Genomic DNA, 13,029 nt, shown 5'->3' with positions numbered 1-13,029 from the left:
ACTCACTTGTCGGTGTTTGTGACTAATCGCTAACCCTAATCACTGTTACATAAACATCTGATGCCTCTTAAATGCCTGTATCAAATGCCTTACTAAAAGCCGGATGATCCGTCTTTAGAATCTCCTCAAATTATTTGTAACCATCAACAAAATAAGTACCTCTGCTTGCTAAGATACATTATTTCCCCAGTCTGCTAGCGCATCCCTATTGCTCTATCACTTATCTAAATAACTATCAGCAACTCCATTAGCGGATTCCCTTACTGACCAGTACAGCAAATTATCTGGACTCCCACTGTGCTGCAGTAAGCTCACATTTCACAAATATTTTCTTACTTGCCGTTTATCAGTAACTGCAGTACATCCTCATTGATTTTCAACTGTCCCTCATTTCAAGTATTTTAAAATAGATTTCCACCATTTCAGACTTATCAATCTCACTTCAGTGCTCCTGTATTAATAGGCCTTTTGTATTCCTTTCCCCCCAGACATGTTTGTGAAAGCTCTTCTTTCCTTATCCTTCTGGCTGTTGTTAATTTATTGTTGTCATAGCTTTATTCTCCGAGGCTTAAATCTAGCCAGTTGATTATTTGCAGTCCATCTTCCTTCATTCAACGTAAGGCTACCTCACCACCTTCCGCTGCATATAGTGAAGCACATGGCTACTATGATGCTTAACTTTTAAGACAAAATTGTAATGCTTTCTGAGGCTCACTTTTTTTCTTTCCTCTTCTCTGCTACTAGCTCACACTTTGAGATCTCCCAGTGCTGCTAGTAGCACCCGGAGGAAAAAGGGCAGCGTAAATGCCACTTGTTAGATGCTGGCTTGCTTCCTCTGCTGGGGCAGCGGAGGGTTTTTCTCCTGTATACAGCCAGTCTTGAGTGTTGCTGTCTGAGGATTAATCCATGATCTCTTGGAAACCAAAACTTCAAATCATTCTTCAAATTAGTTGTTTGTACCACACTGCGGGAATTTCAGTGACTCATAAATCCTGTTATTTCAAAGTAAGGGAAGCACTTGAAAATACCATGTGGAGCTTGAATGTTCTAGCCTATTTCACAGACCAAGTTCTTCTACTAATCAGGACACATTACACCTCTTTGCTTGGGTGTTCACCTCATGAGTCCTCTTCTAAAATGAGGGACAGTAAGTGAGATCTGTGAGTTTGCTGCCACCCTATATGTGTTTCTATATGCCAGACCACAATATTATGACTTTCTGGAGAGCAGCCATATACCAAACAAAAAAGCAGTTGCAACTTTTCCTTTGTTAAGAAAATGGAAAGATTGTAGCTAAAAGGAAGATATTACTGCACTTGCAACCAACTTTGATATCAAGTATACCAAAAGCAGAGCAGGATGAATGTCAAAAAAAATGAAATACAGTGTAAATGTTGGGAAAGATTGATCTACTGACAAATTGTTGCTTATTTTCTGCAGTTTAGTAAGGCCGCTAGAGCAATACTATTTCCTTCTATTCTACACTATCCTTATCTCTACTTCTGCAGCCAAGTACACAGCTTGCCTTCTGCTAGCTAAGTCATATCGCAGTGCTCTCTGCCATCTTTTTAGATGCTCAGAAGCCCATTTGGGATGAAACATCAAGTCTTAGTATCTCTGCAGTAGTGATTTTTTGATTTTTCTTTGAGGGCAAGAGGATCTGAAAAAATGCATTTGGTCAAAAAATTTGATCAAACATGAATTTTTATTTATTGTCATCTAAATTAGGAATACCTCCCTTAACCTTTCTATTTCTTAATGGCAAGGTGACCTAGGACTTAAATTCCCTTCTCCCCTTAGGTCGCTGTAGGTTAGAATGACATTTGAGAACATCTAGCCAATGTTCTTTTGGGTACATAGGGTAGATTATTCAGATTTTTCATTGCCTTACACTTTTTTTTTTTTAAGCAAAAGCACTTCCACTTAAAGCACTTCTGCACTTTAGAGCCTTGAAAGCTCTTAGTGCAGCTTAGCAGCAACAGCCTGCTGAGATACTCTACAAAAGACTCCAGGTTTTAGCTCATCACTTAAGTTGAAAAGCAAGCTGCTTTAAGCTCTTATGTAGCACAGCAGTAGCACTGAGGTACAGAAGCTCAACAATCTTGCAGCGGCCTTGTGTATAAAGACACTTCAACTTAGTAAAGATAGCTTTGGCATTTGTCAGAGGTAGCCTATCCTTAATCGTGACTTAGAATGTTCCTCTTTTTTTTTTTTTTTGTTTGAGTAGTCATTTAAGAGGATGAGCATTAGGAAAAAAGCACAGGTGACTTCAAAACTATTACTACTTTAAATGTAAGACACAACCATCCACAGTCCTCTAAAACATGCCATGGGATCCTTAAGGTTATCAGCAAGACTTAGTTCTGTACCTTTACCCCACAATATACTCTTGCTATGCTAGAATGCTGCTTTAATACAAATAATAATAAACATTATAGGAACTTTAAAACACCTTGTAGCTTTCTGATACAATTGTGTTTGAGAACCACTAAGGCTTCACAAATGAAATACAGGAAAGGGTGTAGGGTGTAATAGAATGAGTTCAGGCAGTTATGGCATTCACCTGACAAGCCACAAATACTTTGTTGTTAAATACTAACTTTTTACAAAAGTGAATTTAACAGCTTCTGTAAAGATGGGAGTTTTCTGCAACTGCAGTAGCATAACAGATTTTGGCATGTTCCTCAGTTCTTCTGTCAAAAATGTGCATAACTGGCACCAACGATCCAGAGCTAAGAGAGCCCTGACAGATGTACATGTCTTAATTTGTGCAAGTCTCAGTACTGCTCTGGAGACCCCATTTGGAAAAACACATTTCATAATAATTAAATGGAACTCCAGCCCAATGTATCAGTATTTTGTTTGTGAGTTGCAGGAAGCCTGCACTGGGTCATTAACAACAATAACAAAAAGCAGATGCCTTATTTCATCTACAAAACAATCACCAGAAAAAAAAAAACATATAAGCAAACCAGTACTATAACATAACATATATTCAAGTTTCTGGTACATCTACACTGAGCACATGGACTGAGGAACCCAGATTTCTATTAAGCCTGCAGAGTGCCTACCCATGACCTATCATCCTAAACGTTACATTTGTTCACACTGTTATAGCAAGCCATCTTCCAGTATGCTATGGACCTCTGGTAGGAAACACAGCTGTAGTGAAGTTTTACATAGGACCATGGGTCCATAGCAAGAACTGAAATGTTATCTTCACATGTTCAAGAAACAATCAATTTATTTGTGTATATCCTGGAGTAAACTTTTGCTTTCCTCTTAAATACGACATTTGGTAATTTTAAACCATTAATGGGAGGGCCTGGTCAAGAACAAATGTTCTCTTCACCTGACTCTAGTACCTCCTCTGGCAGATTTCTGACCCCTGCTTTATAGCATCTTGGCAAAATATATACCTTAATATCATCAATTCAGAGAAGGTATTGCCAATATATGCACCCATCAAGTTTTGAGAACCAGACAACAAAATTCTATCAATTCACATAAATGTAGTTAAGTAGTTTTGCACTTGCTTGCGAAGTTTTATCTGAAAGGTGTCAAAACAGCAAACCACAAGCTCCTTATTCATGATGCATGCTTTCAAGGCTGTCCTCCCCCAGCTGTATTACATTAACGCATGCATTATGACCTCAAGCAGAACTACCAAAAGCTGAGTTGCATCAACTGGGAGAGGTATCCGACTCCCAGGTGACAGAAGCACGTAGCTAGGTACAGACCACATCTATCTCCAAACACAAGTGTCAAAAGCTGCACGAACCCTTGAAATAAGAGGCAAAAGACAAGGTCGTCCAACAACAAGCAGTCTTGCACTGCAACCATTTCTTTCTAGCATTCCACTCCCAGTAGGCTGTGAATACCTCACCAAAGTATTCTTACTTTTGACAAAACCTTTTTAATATAGTTTTTGCCCAGAATCTCACAGTACAGAATATAAAAGGGAACTTTAAATTTTATTTTCATTAGTTCATTTCTTGGATGTAAAAGGTCCATTCCAAGAAATGACAAAATACAACGTTCAAATGTTTATACCTATGAGTTTATTATTGCAGAAGACTTAAAAACTAACTCAAACGGAAACATTTTATTTCATTACTCAATCACAAAATTGTTTAGTTGAGGTATCAGAAGTTACAAAAACATGTTATTTCAGAATAAACTTAAAAGTCCTAAACATTTAAAAGTTCTAATGGTGGCGGCTTAAGAGGAATCTTTCCCATCGTAAACTTTTTTGCTTCGAATTGTTTCAACTCTTCAGCTGATAATTCACTCTTTGGTGTAAATAACTTTTCTGATGTAGTATTGTTTGTGACTGCGGAAGACGCTGATGTTACGTTATGTCCAGAGGCAGTGGCAGTCTGTCCAAATGAAGTACTGCTTGAATGTGAGGGAGAAGCTGCTACTGCTGCATTAAAAGCTCCAAACGCTGTAAGCGGAGTGGTGCTTGAAGAGTTCACAGCAGAAGAATTGCCAAACCCTGAAAACCCAGAAGATCCAAAACTGCTAGTTGTTTCAGAAGTTTTAAATGAGAAGGAGGCTGCAGATGGAGCCGCCAGGCTGCCAAAACCAACAGAATGGGATACACTAGGAGAGGACGTCACACCAAATGCAGGAGGATTAGAACCAGCAGAAGAGTTCCCAAAAGCAGGGGTGTTTCCAGATGATGCACTGACAAGACTGGAACTTGTTTTGAAGGAGAAACTGCTAGCACTGTTACTGCTGCTGTTCACAGAAAAGCCTGCAATTACAAAATTCATTTTAAAATGTTAGAATGTGCACACCTGTGATACTAAACCACTACTATATTTCAATAACGCAGAAGAAGAAAAATTCAAGAAAATGTTTAACTGTTGGTTCTTAATGCAGGAACTTACTTGACGACCCAAAGCTTGATGTTTGCTGTCCTCCAAATCCAAAGGAAGGCAATGGTTGAGTGACCGTGTTCTTTAATTCAGATAGCTTAAAAAATTCCAAATACATAAATGAAAACTAGATTCCAAAACAGGGAAATGTCTTTCAATAAATACTTGAAGCAAAAATATAGCTGCCCAGTCCAATTTAATACAACTTAGTCTAAGTTAGACACTGATTACTTTCATCACAATTGCAGCTATGAACAAAATGCTTTAAGGCTATTACTATTCCCTGTAAAACGCTCCAGAAATACAAGTATATTACAATTTACAGATTTTTGTCTGTCAGTCAATGACCTGAACATGTCTTCCAGCTCTCATTCTCATCTCTTACCTATTTCAGTCAGTGCTTTATGACCCTATCTATGTCATTGCTTTGACTTAGTCTGTTCTCTCACCTTGGCACATCTAGTCTTCTGTGCTAAAGCCCAAATCCCACTTCTTCACCTTCAGCATTGACCATACCAAGGAGTACAATCACATTACTAAAACTTTAATGCAATTCATGCAGACTCCACTTAAATCAACTTACTCTGTCTCCCTGATTATTTAATATTGGCTTTAACTCAATCATTCCTTAATGACACATCTAGATTCACAAGTGTTTGTCACCTTCCCAGGAACAACTACTCTCTATATCTTCAAATTTTATCCAAACAGTTTTCCTCCCACCTATCTGTGAATTTCTCATTCTGGCATTACCAAAATGCTCTATTTATCCTAAAATGGCCTGGAGGACAATTCTGGCCTCATCTGCTGATTATACCTTGGAATAGTCAACATCAGCACATGGAGGAAAAGGTGGGGTGAATATTTGCCTCTTACTGTACAAGTACTCGATCGGATCCCAACCTTAAGCTGTGGTTACTTTCATGTGGCTTGCAATGATAGTATTCCAAACCTGGGATCCAGCTGCTGCCTTGCTAACATGGAACCATCCTGATACACTACTTTCCTTAGTTAACTAAAGGGTTTTATAATACCTGCCTGCAATTCACTGATTTCATCATTCCAGAGAAAGGTGGATGCAAGACCCAAAACTGTGTTCACAGACGTTCACGTTCACCTGACTCAGGCAGTGCTAGAATATTCAGTCACATTTCTATCGCTTAGAAAAACCACATAGAGAGATGGAGCAGTATTCAAACAGCAATTGTTATTATCTTACGTAATTCCTCCTTACACCCTTTCCACTTTCTCTAATGTTCCCAGGAGCATTCTAAGATTACTGTCAAGGTCTTCGTGCCGCCAGTCAGGCAAACACTTTCATACCAGATGTTTTTTTCAAGGCTGCAGTGCCAGAATATAACACATCGTAGTTGAGATTTTCAGAACAGTTCACAGATCTACCAAACTTGCCAATGAATCTAGGAATCAAACATTTTCATGTCTCAGCTATTTAGGTGCAAACAAAGATGCCCTAAAAGAATCATGTATATTTGGTTGTAACATATAGTATCCTGTGATCTTCAAAGCAATACCTATCACCTATTTATATAAAGTTAGTAGAAGTGTAGTTAAATACTTTGATAACAGCTGAAGTTTCTATGGAACATTTGCAAGATCTCTTCATTAAAAACAAGCTGGCATATTACAACTATCATGTCTTAGAAATCTTTGTGGCAGAAATTAACATTGGCATTTGCAGGACAGTTTGGTGGAATGAGTCTAAAAAAACATGAATCTAAGAAAAACATTTGCCCAAGATTAATTAAAAAATGACATCAGGAACAGAAACATTTTACCTTTCATGAACACTTACCAAAGCTGCTTTTGTCGATGCATTTAAAGCTTTCAACTGAAGCAGCCGATTTTTCCATTGTTCCGCTAACTGTTGGACAGAATTTATCTAAAAAGGGGGAAAAGAAAAGCATGTTTTCATTATTGGTGAAGACTTAAAAAAAAAAAAAAAAAGAAAATAGAGTGATCTGGCAACTGAAAGAAGATTTCTAGAACTAGAAAAGAAACTTCATTAAGGTAAGAAGACAAGATTTTTGCTTTCCTGAAACTTCAAGGTGAGAAGCTGAAATTTTTGTTATGAACAGAGAATTCCTTTCAATTCTCTTACTATTACCCTTAAATGAACTTTTTTACTTCATGTAACAATAAGATTAAAAAAATGTCCTGAGGCTTTCTAAATCTAAGGTCTATCACTATCTGAATTAAAAGCAAACCACACACAAAATATATAAGACAACAAACTCTTCAATCCTTGTTTTATTTCTGGCTCGTCCACTTATGTGCTCACTCATTAAGCTGAAGTCCTAAGATTTGCCTTAGCTTCTCCCACATTTTCAGAAAAAAAATGCCCACTTTCAAAACAATTCAGAACACTTTAATAGTATCATCCTAAAATATTTAGCTTTGCAGAAATTAACTTCCTTAATTTAAATCAGCCCCTTTAATGTGATCCAACAGATTACTGCACAGAACATATACAGCAATAAATAGTACCTGTGTCTATCTGATAACTGTGAGTAAACAAGAAACTGGAAAGTCATTATATAACTTACTTTTCAGGAGTTTAAAACCTGAATTTCCTATATTTAAGTTTATCAACACACCTTATTCAAAGCCTGGCCTAATTGAATTTTCCTTAAATCTAACCAAGTAAAACACATAATGTCCCAAATGCCTGCAAGAGTGGAATAAGTAATCTTTTTGTGAATAAATTCCTTAATTTTTCAAAAGAGTCTTACATCACAAACATCAATAATTCTTTTGTGTCTAGTCACATGCTGGAAGATCATTTTGCTTGGTATCAGCTCTTATACAACAGACTGGAAAATTCAGATTTTGACCCAGTTTAAGAATAAAAACACATGCTTTGGAAAAGACATGTTGTACTTAAACATTTTGTGAGAGAACGGTATCATACAGTTACCACCTATACACTGAGACTTTCATGAACCTGCATTCAGTGCTTCAGTGAGGCCACAATTTTTTTTTTTTTAATAGGCAGGCATAGTGTATTGTTTAATCATTTGTTTATTTTTTTAATTGAAGTTTTGTTTTTGTTTTTTTTTTTTTAAAATCTCTCCTGTCTCTGAAAATGCAATTCTGGTAATTCTAAACATGTGAAACAGGAGTGGTGACAACAGCAATTACTTCTGTAATACAGAACCAAGGGGAAGAGGAAAGAGTGCAATGTAGCTTGAATTTGTACTTGTGTCTACCCAATAGCCTAATTCCTTTCCTGGCATGACATTGAACTGTGCTAGCTTCCTTGATACTGATAGGACTATGAGTGAGGAACAATACATAAAAATTAGAGAGAGATATATATAAAAACATATATATTACTTCTTTTCTAGAAATTTATAAACTCCTTTAGAAGTATCTGCTATTTTCAGCATTAATTCCCTGCAATAAAGGTATGTAAAAGAACAGGGTCAAATAAACTTCCTCAGTGTTCTACCTAAGGCACTATATATCCAGCTGTAACAATCAAACTGACTAATAGCATACAAAGTATTAAACTTTTGAGACAGGATTCAAATAACTTCTACAAATAAGACACAAGAGCAGGGACAAGACTAAGACAAGGAGTGTATAGGTTTAGAAAGACCATAAATTTAACTGAGACTAGCTAAAAGTCTATTGCCACCACTTTTTGTAGGAGCTAATGTGTCTAGACATTTAGGCCACCAGTTGTAGAAGCCCAGATCTAACAGTTTTAGCCTGTGGTCTCAGGCAGAAATAGGAGCATACTGACTAGCAGCTATTTTTGCATTCTATTTGGTGCACAGTAATTTAAAAATATTCTGGCATTCTGATAATCTCCTAGAGTTTGGTAATTAAATGAGTCAAGAGTTGCCACCTGAAGAATAGTAACAAGTCCTATCTTGAAATGTGTTCACATAAAAAGTCAGCAATTTTTAAATACTTACATAGTTCTGAATGTTATTGTTTGCTCTGCAGTTATAATACTCCAGATGCAACTCTTCTGGCGAGAAGTCTGGAAAGCCTGTAAGGAGAGAAATAATCAAAAACCTCCAAGAAAATATATTAATATTTCTAATTGCCCTCTATAGTTATGAAGAAATGGGCCTTGGTACATTATCTGTAAGTTAGAGTTGGAGACGCAAAAAGGATTCATTACAGAACTTCAAAAGATGTGACTGTCCAAAATGAATTTGCCATAATCCAATATTCCTTTCTGTTGCATCACAAGGCAAATCATCACCTTGCAAATGGTTCCATGGAGGTAAACCAGTGTGGACAAGCATAAGAAACATCCTAAATAGCAGCAATACACAGCAACACTAAAACCATTACCTACCCGAGACATTCGGCTTTTCTTTCATTGGTGAATAAGATGAAAATATCCATTGTCCTGAAGATTCCCAAATTTCCATGTCTTTCACTACACATTCGCTAGAAAACAAAACAAAACCACAGATGAAGATGAAATTATAAGGTCAAAACAAAACCACCAGAAGCAATAGCCTAGTTTGAATCCAAAGTCACATTCAAATACCTGCTACCGTGAAAACTAATGAAGTGTGACACTAGTCAGAATGAACAACAGAAGTACGCAGTTCTCTGTGGAAAAAGTGCACTCATTCAGCAAGATACATAAATGTCCCTTCAAAGCATTTTACTTTACATCATCTAACTGCAAGTAAATCAAACCAGATCTTAAAAAAAAATCCCAAAACACACAAAGTATTTTTTAATCCTTGTATAGCATATGCTGTCACAGGATTTTCCCTGAATCTGTAGATCACAATAGAATTTTAAACCTTCTCAATACTAGACGATTTTACAATATAAATGAACATGCACAGTATTAAATAGCAAAATTCAGGAAAAATAAAAAGAAAAAAAGAGGAAAAAAAAAAAAAAAGAAGTACTCCATGTAAGTTTTGGAAAAGAATCACAAGCATAAAAATCCAGACATTGCAAAAGCAGAGAAATAGAAGCTACATCAACATAAGTAAATCCAAATGTAAACAAACAGTGAAAGGGTAAAAACTAAAGTGGACAAGCAGATCACTACATAGTAATAAACAAACAAAGATTCTAAGTATTTCAGATGTTTGCAACACAATACACATTCATGTTTGAGAAGCTGAATAAACAATCTGTTAAGCATTTTCTTAATGTAATCTTAAAAAAATAATGGAAAGTGGTTCCAAAACCTTGCTTCTTCAGGAAATCACACTGCCTGTTGCTTCTCAGCACCTGCCCTGTAATCGCCTTGAACCTGCTGGTCACTCTCAACTGACTCTAACAGACACACATGCAAAACCAGGTTGCAATGGTTTTGCTATTGGCAGAACAATTTGTTATCTTAAGTGTCAGGAAAACTAAGTCAAATAGTTCATTTTCTCAAAGACTTTTTTTAAAATGGTTGAAATGCTGTCCAAGGGGCTCTGACCCCTTCTTTTCAAGTACTGAAATCTTTGTTCCCTTCCTTATCCTCCTGCCCACAACTTAAATACAATACCATACCATCTTACTCATACCACAGTTGTCTAGCTGCCCAGTCCAGGTTCCAAACAAGGATCGCTTTCTTCCCATGCCAGCATAACTCAAGAGAACTAAAGGAAGCAGCGTTTTCTATGCATCTTACTACATGTCCCAGCTTCCTCCTCACAGTCACGTCCTCTGCATTATCTCTAGTAAGCAAGCTTTTAAACGGCTCATTCTAAATGCTTTCAGTGAGACAGGACTATAACTTACAGAAGTCTCTCCTCTTCATCTTTATAGCCATCAGCAATATTTTGACTGTTCATTAACGCAGAGAATCTGTTCTGCGAAAAGTCTGCATTTCTGCTGCTGCCGCCTGATGATCCAAAATCAGAGGAGCCAAAAAATCCTCTTCCGTGATCTCTGCTGCCACCCCACGTATTAGACTTAAAGGTAGATGGCTGGATAACGTTAGTGTATCTCTGGTTAGCAGTACCCTTTCCTCCTCCTCCTCCTCCTCCTCCTCCTCTGCTAGTACCTTCCAATAAAAAAAGAAAAAGCAAACAACAGAAATTTTAAATCATTAAGATATCAAACAATACAACATCAACAAAAACTGTAAGTATAACTATTCTTATGGTGGCAATAAGAAGTTTGAAAAGAAAATGTAGCTTTTTCCTAATGAGTTAACCTAACTATTTAGTGAGCTTAACCTAATGAGTTACCCAGGGTACTTCTGGAATGGGAGGTAAATGTGAACTCCTCCTCACATCACCATGCCAACAACAACTATAGGTGGCACTGCAGAAAAGAGACACTTTCAGTTTTGCTTACGTTGTTTCATAAAGTAACTACCCCAGCAGAAAAAAATTAAATTTAACTCACAGGACATTTACATTAGGGGCTCCTGCCTACATAGCTATGGCAGAGGCTCTGTTGCCTAGCGAAGACCTCCCAAGTTAAGTTTTAAGAGCTTGGACACATCTGTGCGCGTTACAGGCAACCTCCCCGCCTCCTTCAGCAGGTATGAAGGTAAGCAGCTGCAGTCGGGCTACTGCCTGGCCATGACTGTATCTACCTGTTCAACGGCATTCCCTATCACGCCTCTTGCATACCGACGGCTTCCGAAGACCCATATCCAACTAGAATTAAAACAACCTCCAAAAGGTACAACACGCAGGTGCTTGAAACTTGCTCGCTGCTCTTACAAGCAAAGTTTCCGGAGTTATTTTCCTGTTTTCTCCGCTCTTGTGGCACATCTTGCGGTACCTTCGCCAGAGCCCGCCTCCACAAGTGCCAAACCAGACGCTGCCGCCGACAGCCCGAGGCAAGCGACACGAGAGCGGGGCCGCTTTGCTTCGGAGCTCCCGCCAGCGGCGGGCCGCGCGGAGCCCCGGGCCGGGCACCGGGGCGGGCACCGGGGGCCGCGCCGCCAAGCGCTCAGCGAGCACCTCCAGCCGCCCGCCCCCCGGGCTGGAGGCTGCGCAGGCAGCCGGGCGGCCCTGCCCTGCGCCTTCACCCCCGCCCTCAGCGCCGCGGGGCGCCGGGCCGCCGCGCTCGGTGGTACCTTGGTAGTGGACCGCAGAGGGCCCATGGCGCCCGCCGCCGCCGCGGGGATGCTCGTTCCAGCACCTCTCGCCGAAGCGGCAGCGGCCCTGCAGGAAGAACTGACAGATGGCCATGGCGGCCCCGCGCCCCGCCGCCGCCAAGCGCCGCCGCCCTGACGTCAGAGGCGGGCGCCGCGCAGAGGGGCGGGGCCGCGGCGGCGGGGAGGAGGCAGAGCCCCGGCGGCAGCCCATCGCCGCCCGCCTCGCCTCCGCCGCTGCCGCCCCGGGCAACCGTCGTCACAACGAGCCCAACCGCCGCCGCCGCGCCGCTAACGGCGGTGGCGGGTGCTGCGGGAAGAGCGGTTATGGGAGCCGGGGGCTCCGGCTCCCTTGCGCCGGAGGAGGCGAAAGCGCCCGCCTGACGCCAGGCTGTCGCCCGGTGAGCTCCACCAGCGCGCATGGCGGCACACGGCAGGGCCTGGGACAGAGGAGTATCGCCGTCCGGACCGTTTTCAGTTCAGGTACTCAGCCGGAGCTAAAGAAGATGTCCGAGCCTGCGGGCCGGGGCACAGAAGTCGAGGGACAAACCTACCAGGTGTAGGTAAGCACGAGCATCGTCACCGTGCACAAAGGTTGCGCCGTTAAGAAAGCGTAGACGGGTTTGAGGAGTAGCGGACAGCCCTGCCCCCGGGATGGCCGCCCGGAGAGGATGGCTGCTGCGCACGTTTACGGGACAAGCTACTTCTCGCAAGTCCTTTCCTGGGTTTTCAGTAGCTCTAAAAGAGTTATTAACCCCTTGAAAGGTACTTCACAATTTTAAAAGTAGATACAAAAAAAAAAAAAAAATCAAAGTCTGTGCAACCTAAAAAGTGCACAGTTCACTCCAGGTTTTACCGTGTTTTAGAATTAAGGATCCGAGACACCAGTGACATGTTTGTTTCATGGCTCAGAAAAAGGGAAAGGCAAGGGGGAACAGAAAAAAAAAAGTTTTATAGCATTCACTTACTACTGAATAAAGAACTGAGTTGCAGAAACTACTATTAAGCCCATGAGTGCATCTACTATTTTCTGTACATGCAGAGTTGTTAGGATGAGGAAGAAACCCAGGAGGAAGTCTACAAAGAAGCACTGAC

General features: G+C 40.2%; 1 protein-coding gene across 1 annotated transcript; it reads right to left on the bottom strand.

The window, feature by feature from the left end:
- Positions 1-4,044: 4,044 nt before the first annotated feature.
- Positions 4,045-12,046, bottom strand: NUP42 (nucleoporin 42). The gene is made up of 7 exons (XM_075492983.1): positions 11,917-12,046; positions 10,623-10,887; positions 9,217-9,311; positions 8,825-8,901; positions 6,697-6,783; positions 4,896-4,980; positions 4,045-4,759 (listed from the first exon to the last, which is right to left on the bottom strand). Exons 1-7 carry the CDS (start codon positions 12,029-12,031, stop codon positions 4,191-4,193), a joined length of 1,293 nt encoding a protein of 430 aa, XP_075349098.1. The 5' UTR covers positions 12,032-12,046; the 3' UTR covers positions 4,045-4,190.
- Between the last annotated feature and the right edge of the window lie 983 nt (positions 12,047-13,029).

The sequence above is a fragment of the Mycteria americana genome, chromosome 2 (genome assembly GCF_035582795.1).
Source record: "Mycteria americana isolate JAX WOST 10 ecotype Jacksonville Zoo and Gardens chromosome 2, USCA_MyAme_1.0, whole genome shotgun sequence".
Taxonomy (NCBI): domain Eukaryota; kingdom Metazoa; phylum Chordata; class Aves; order Ciconiiformes; family Ciconiidae; genus Mycteria; species Mycteria americana.
The sequence above is the reverse complement of the archived record's forward strand: the minus strand, read 5'-3'. Positions and strand labels throughout refer to the sequence as shown.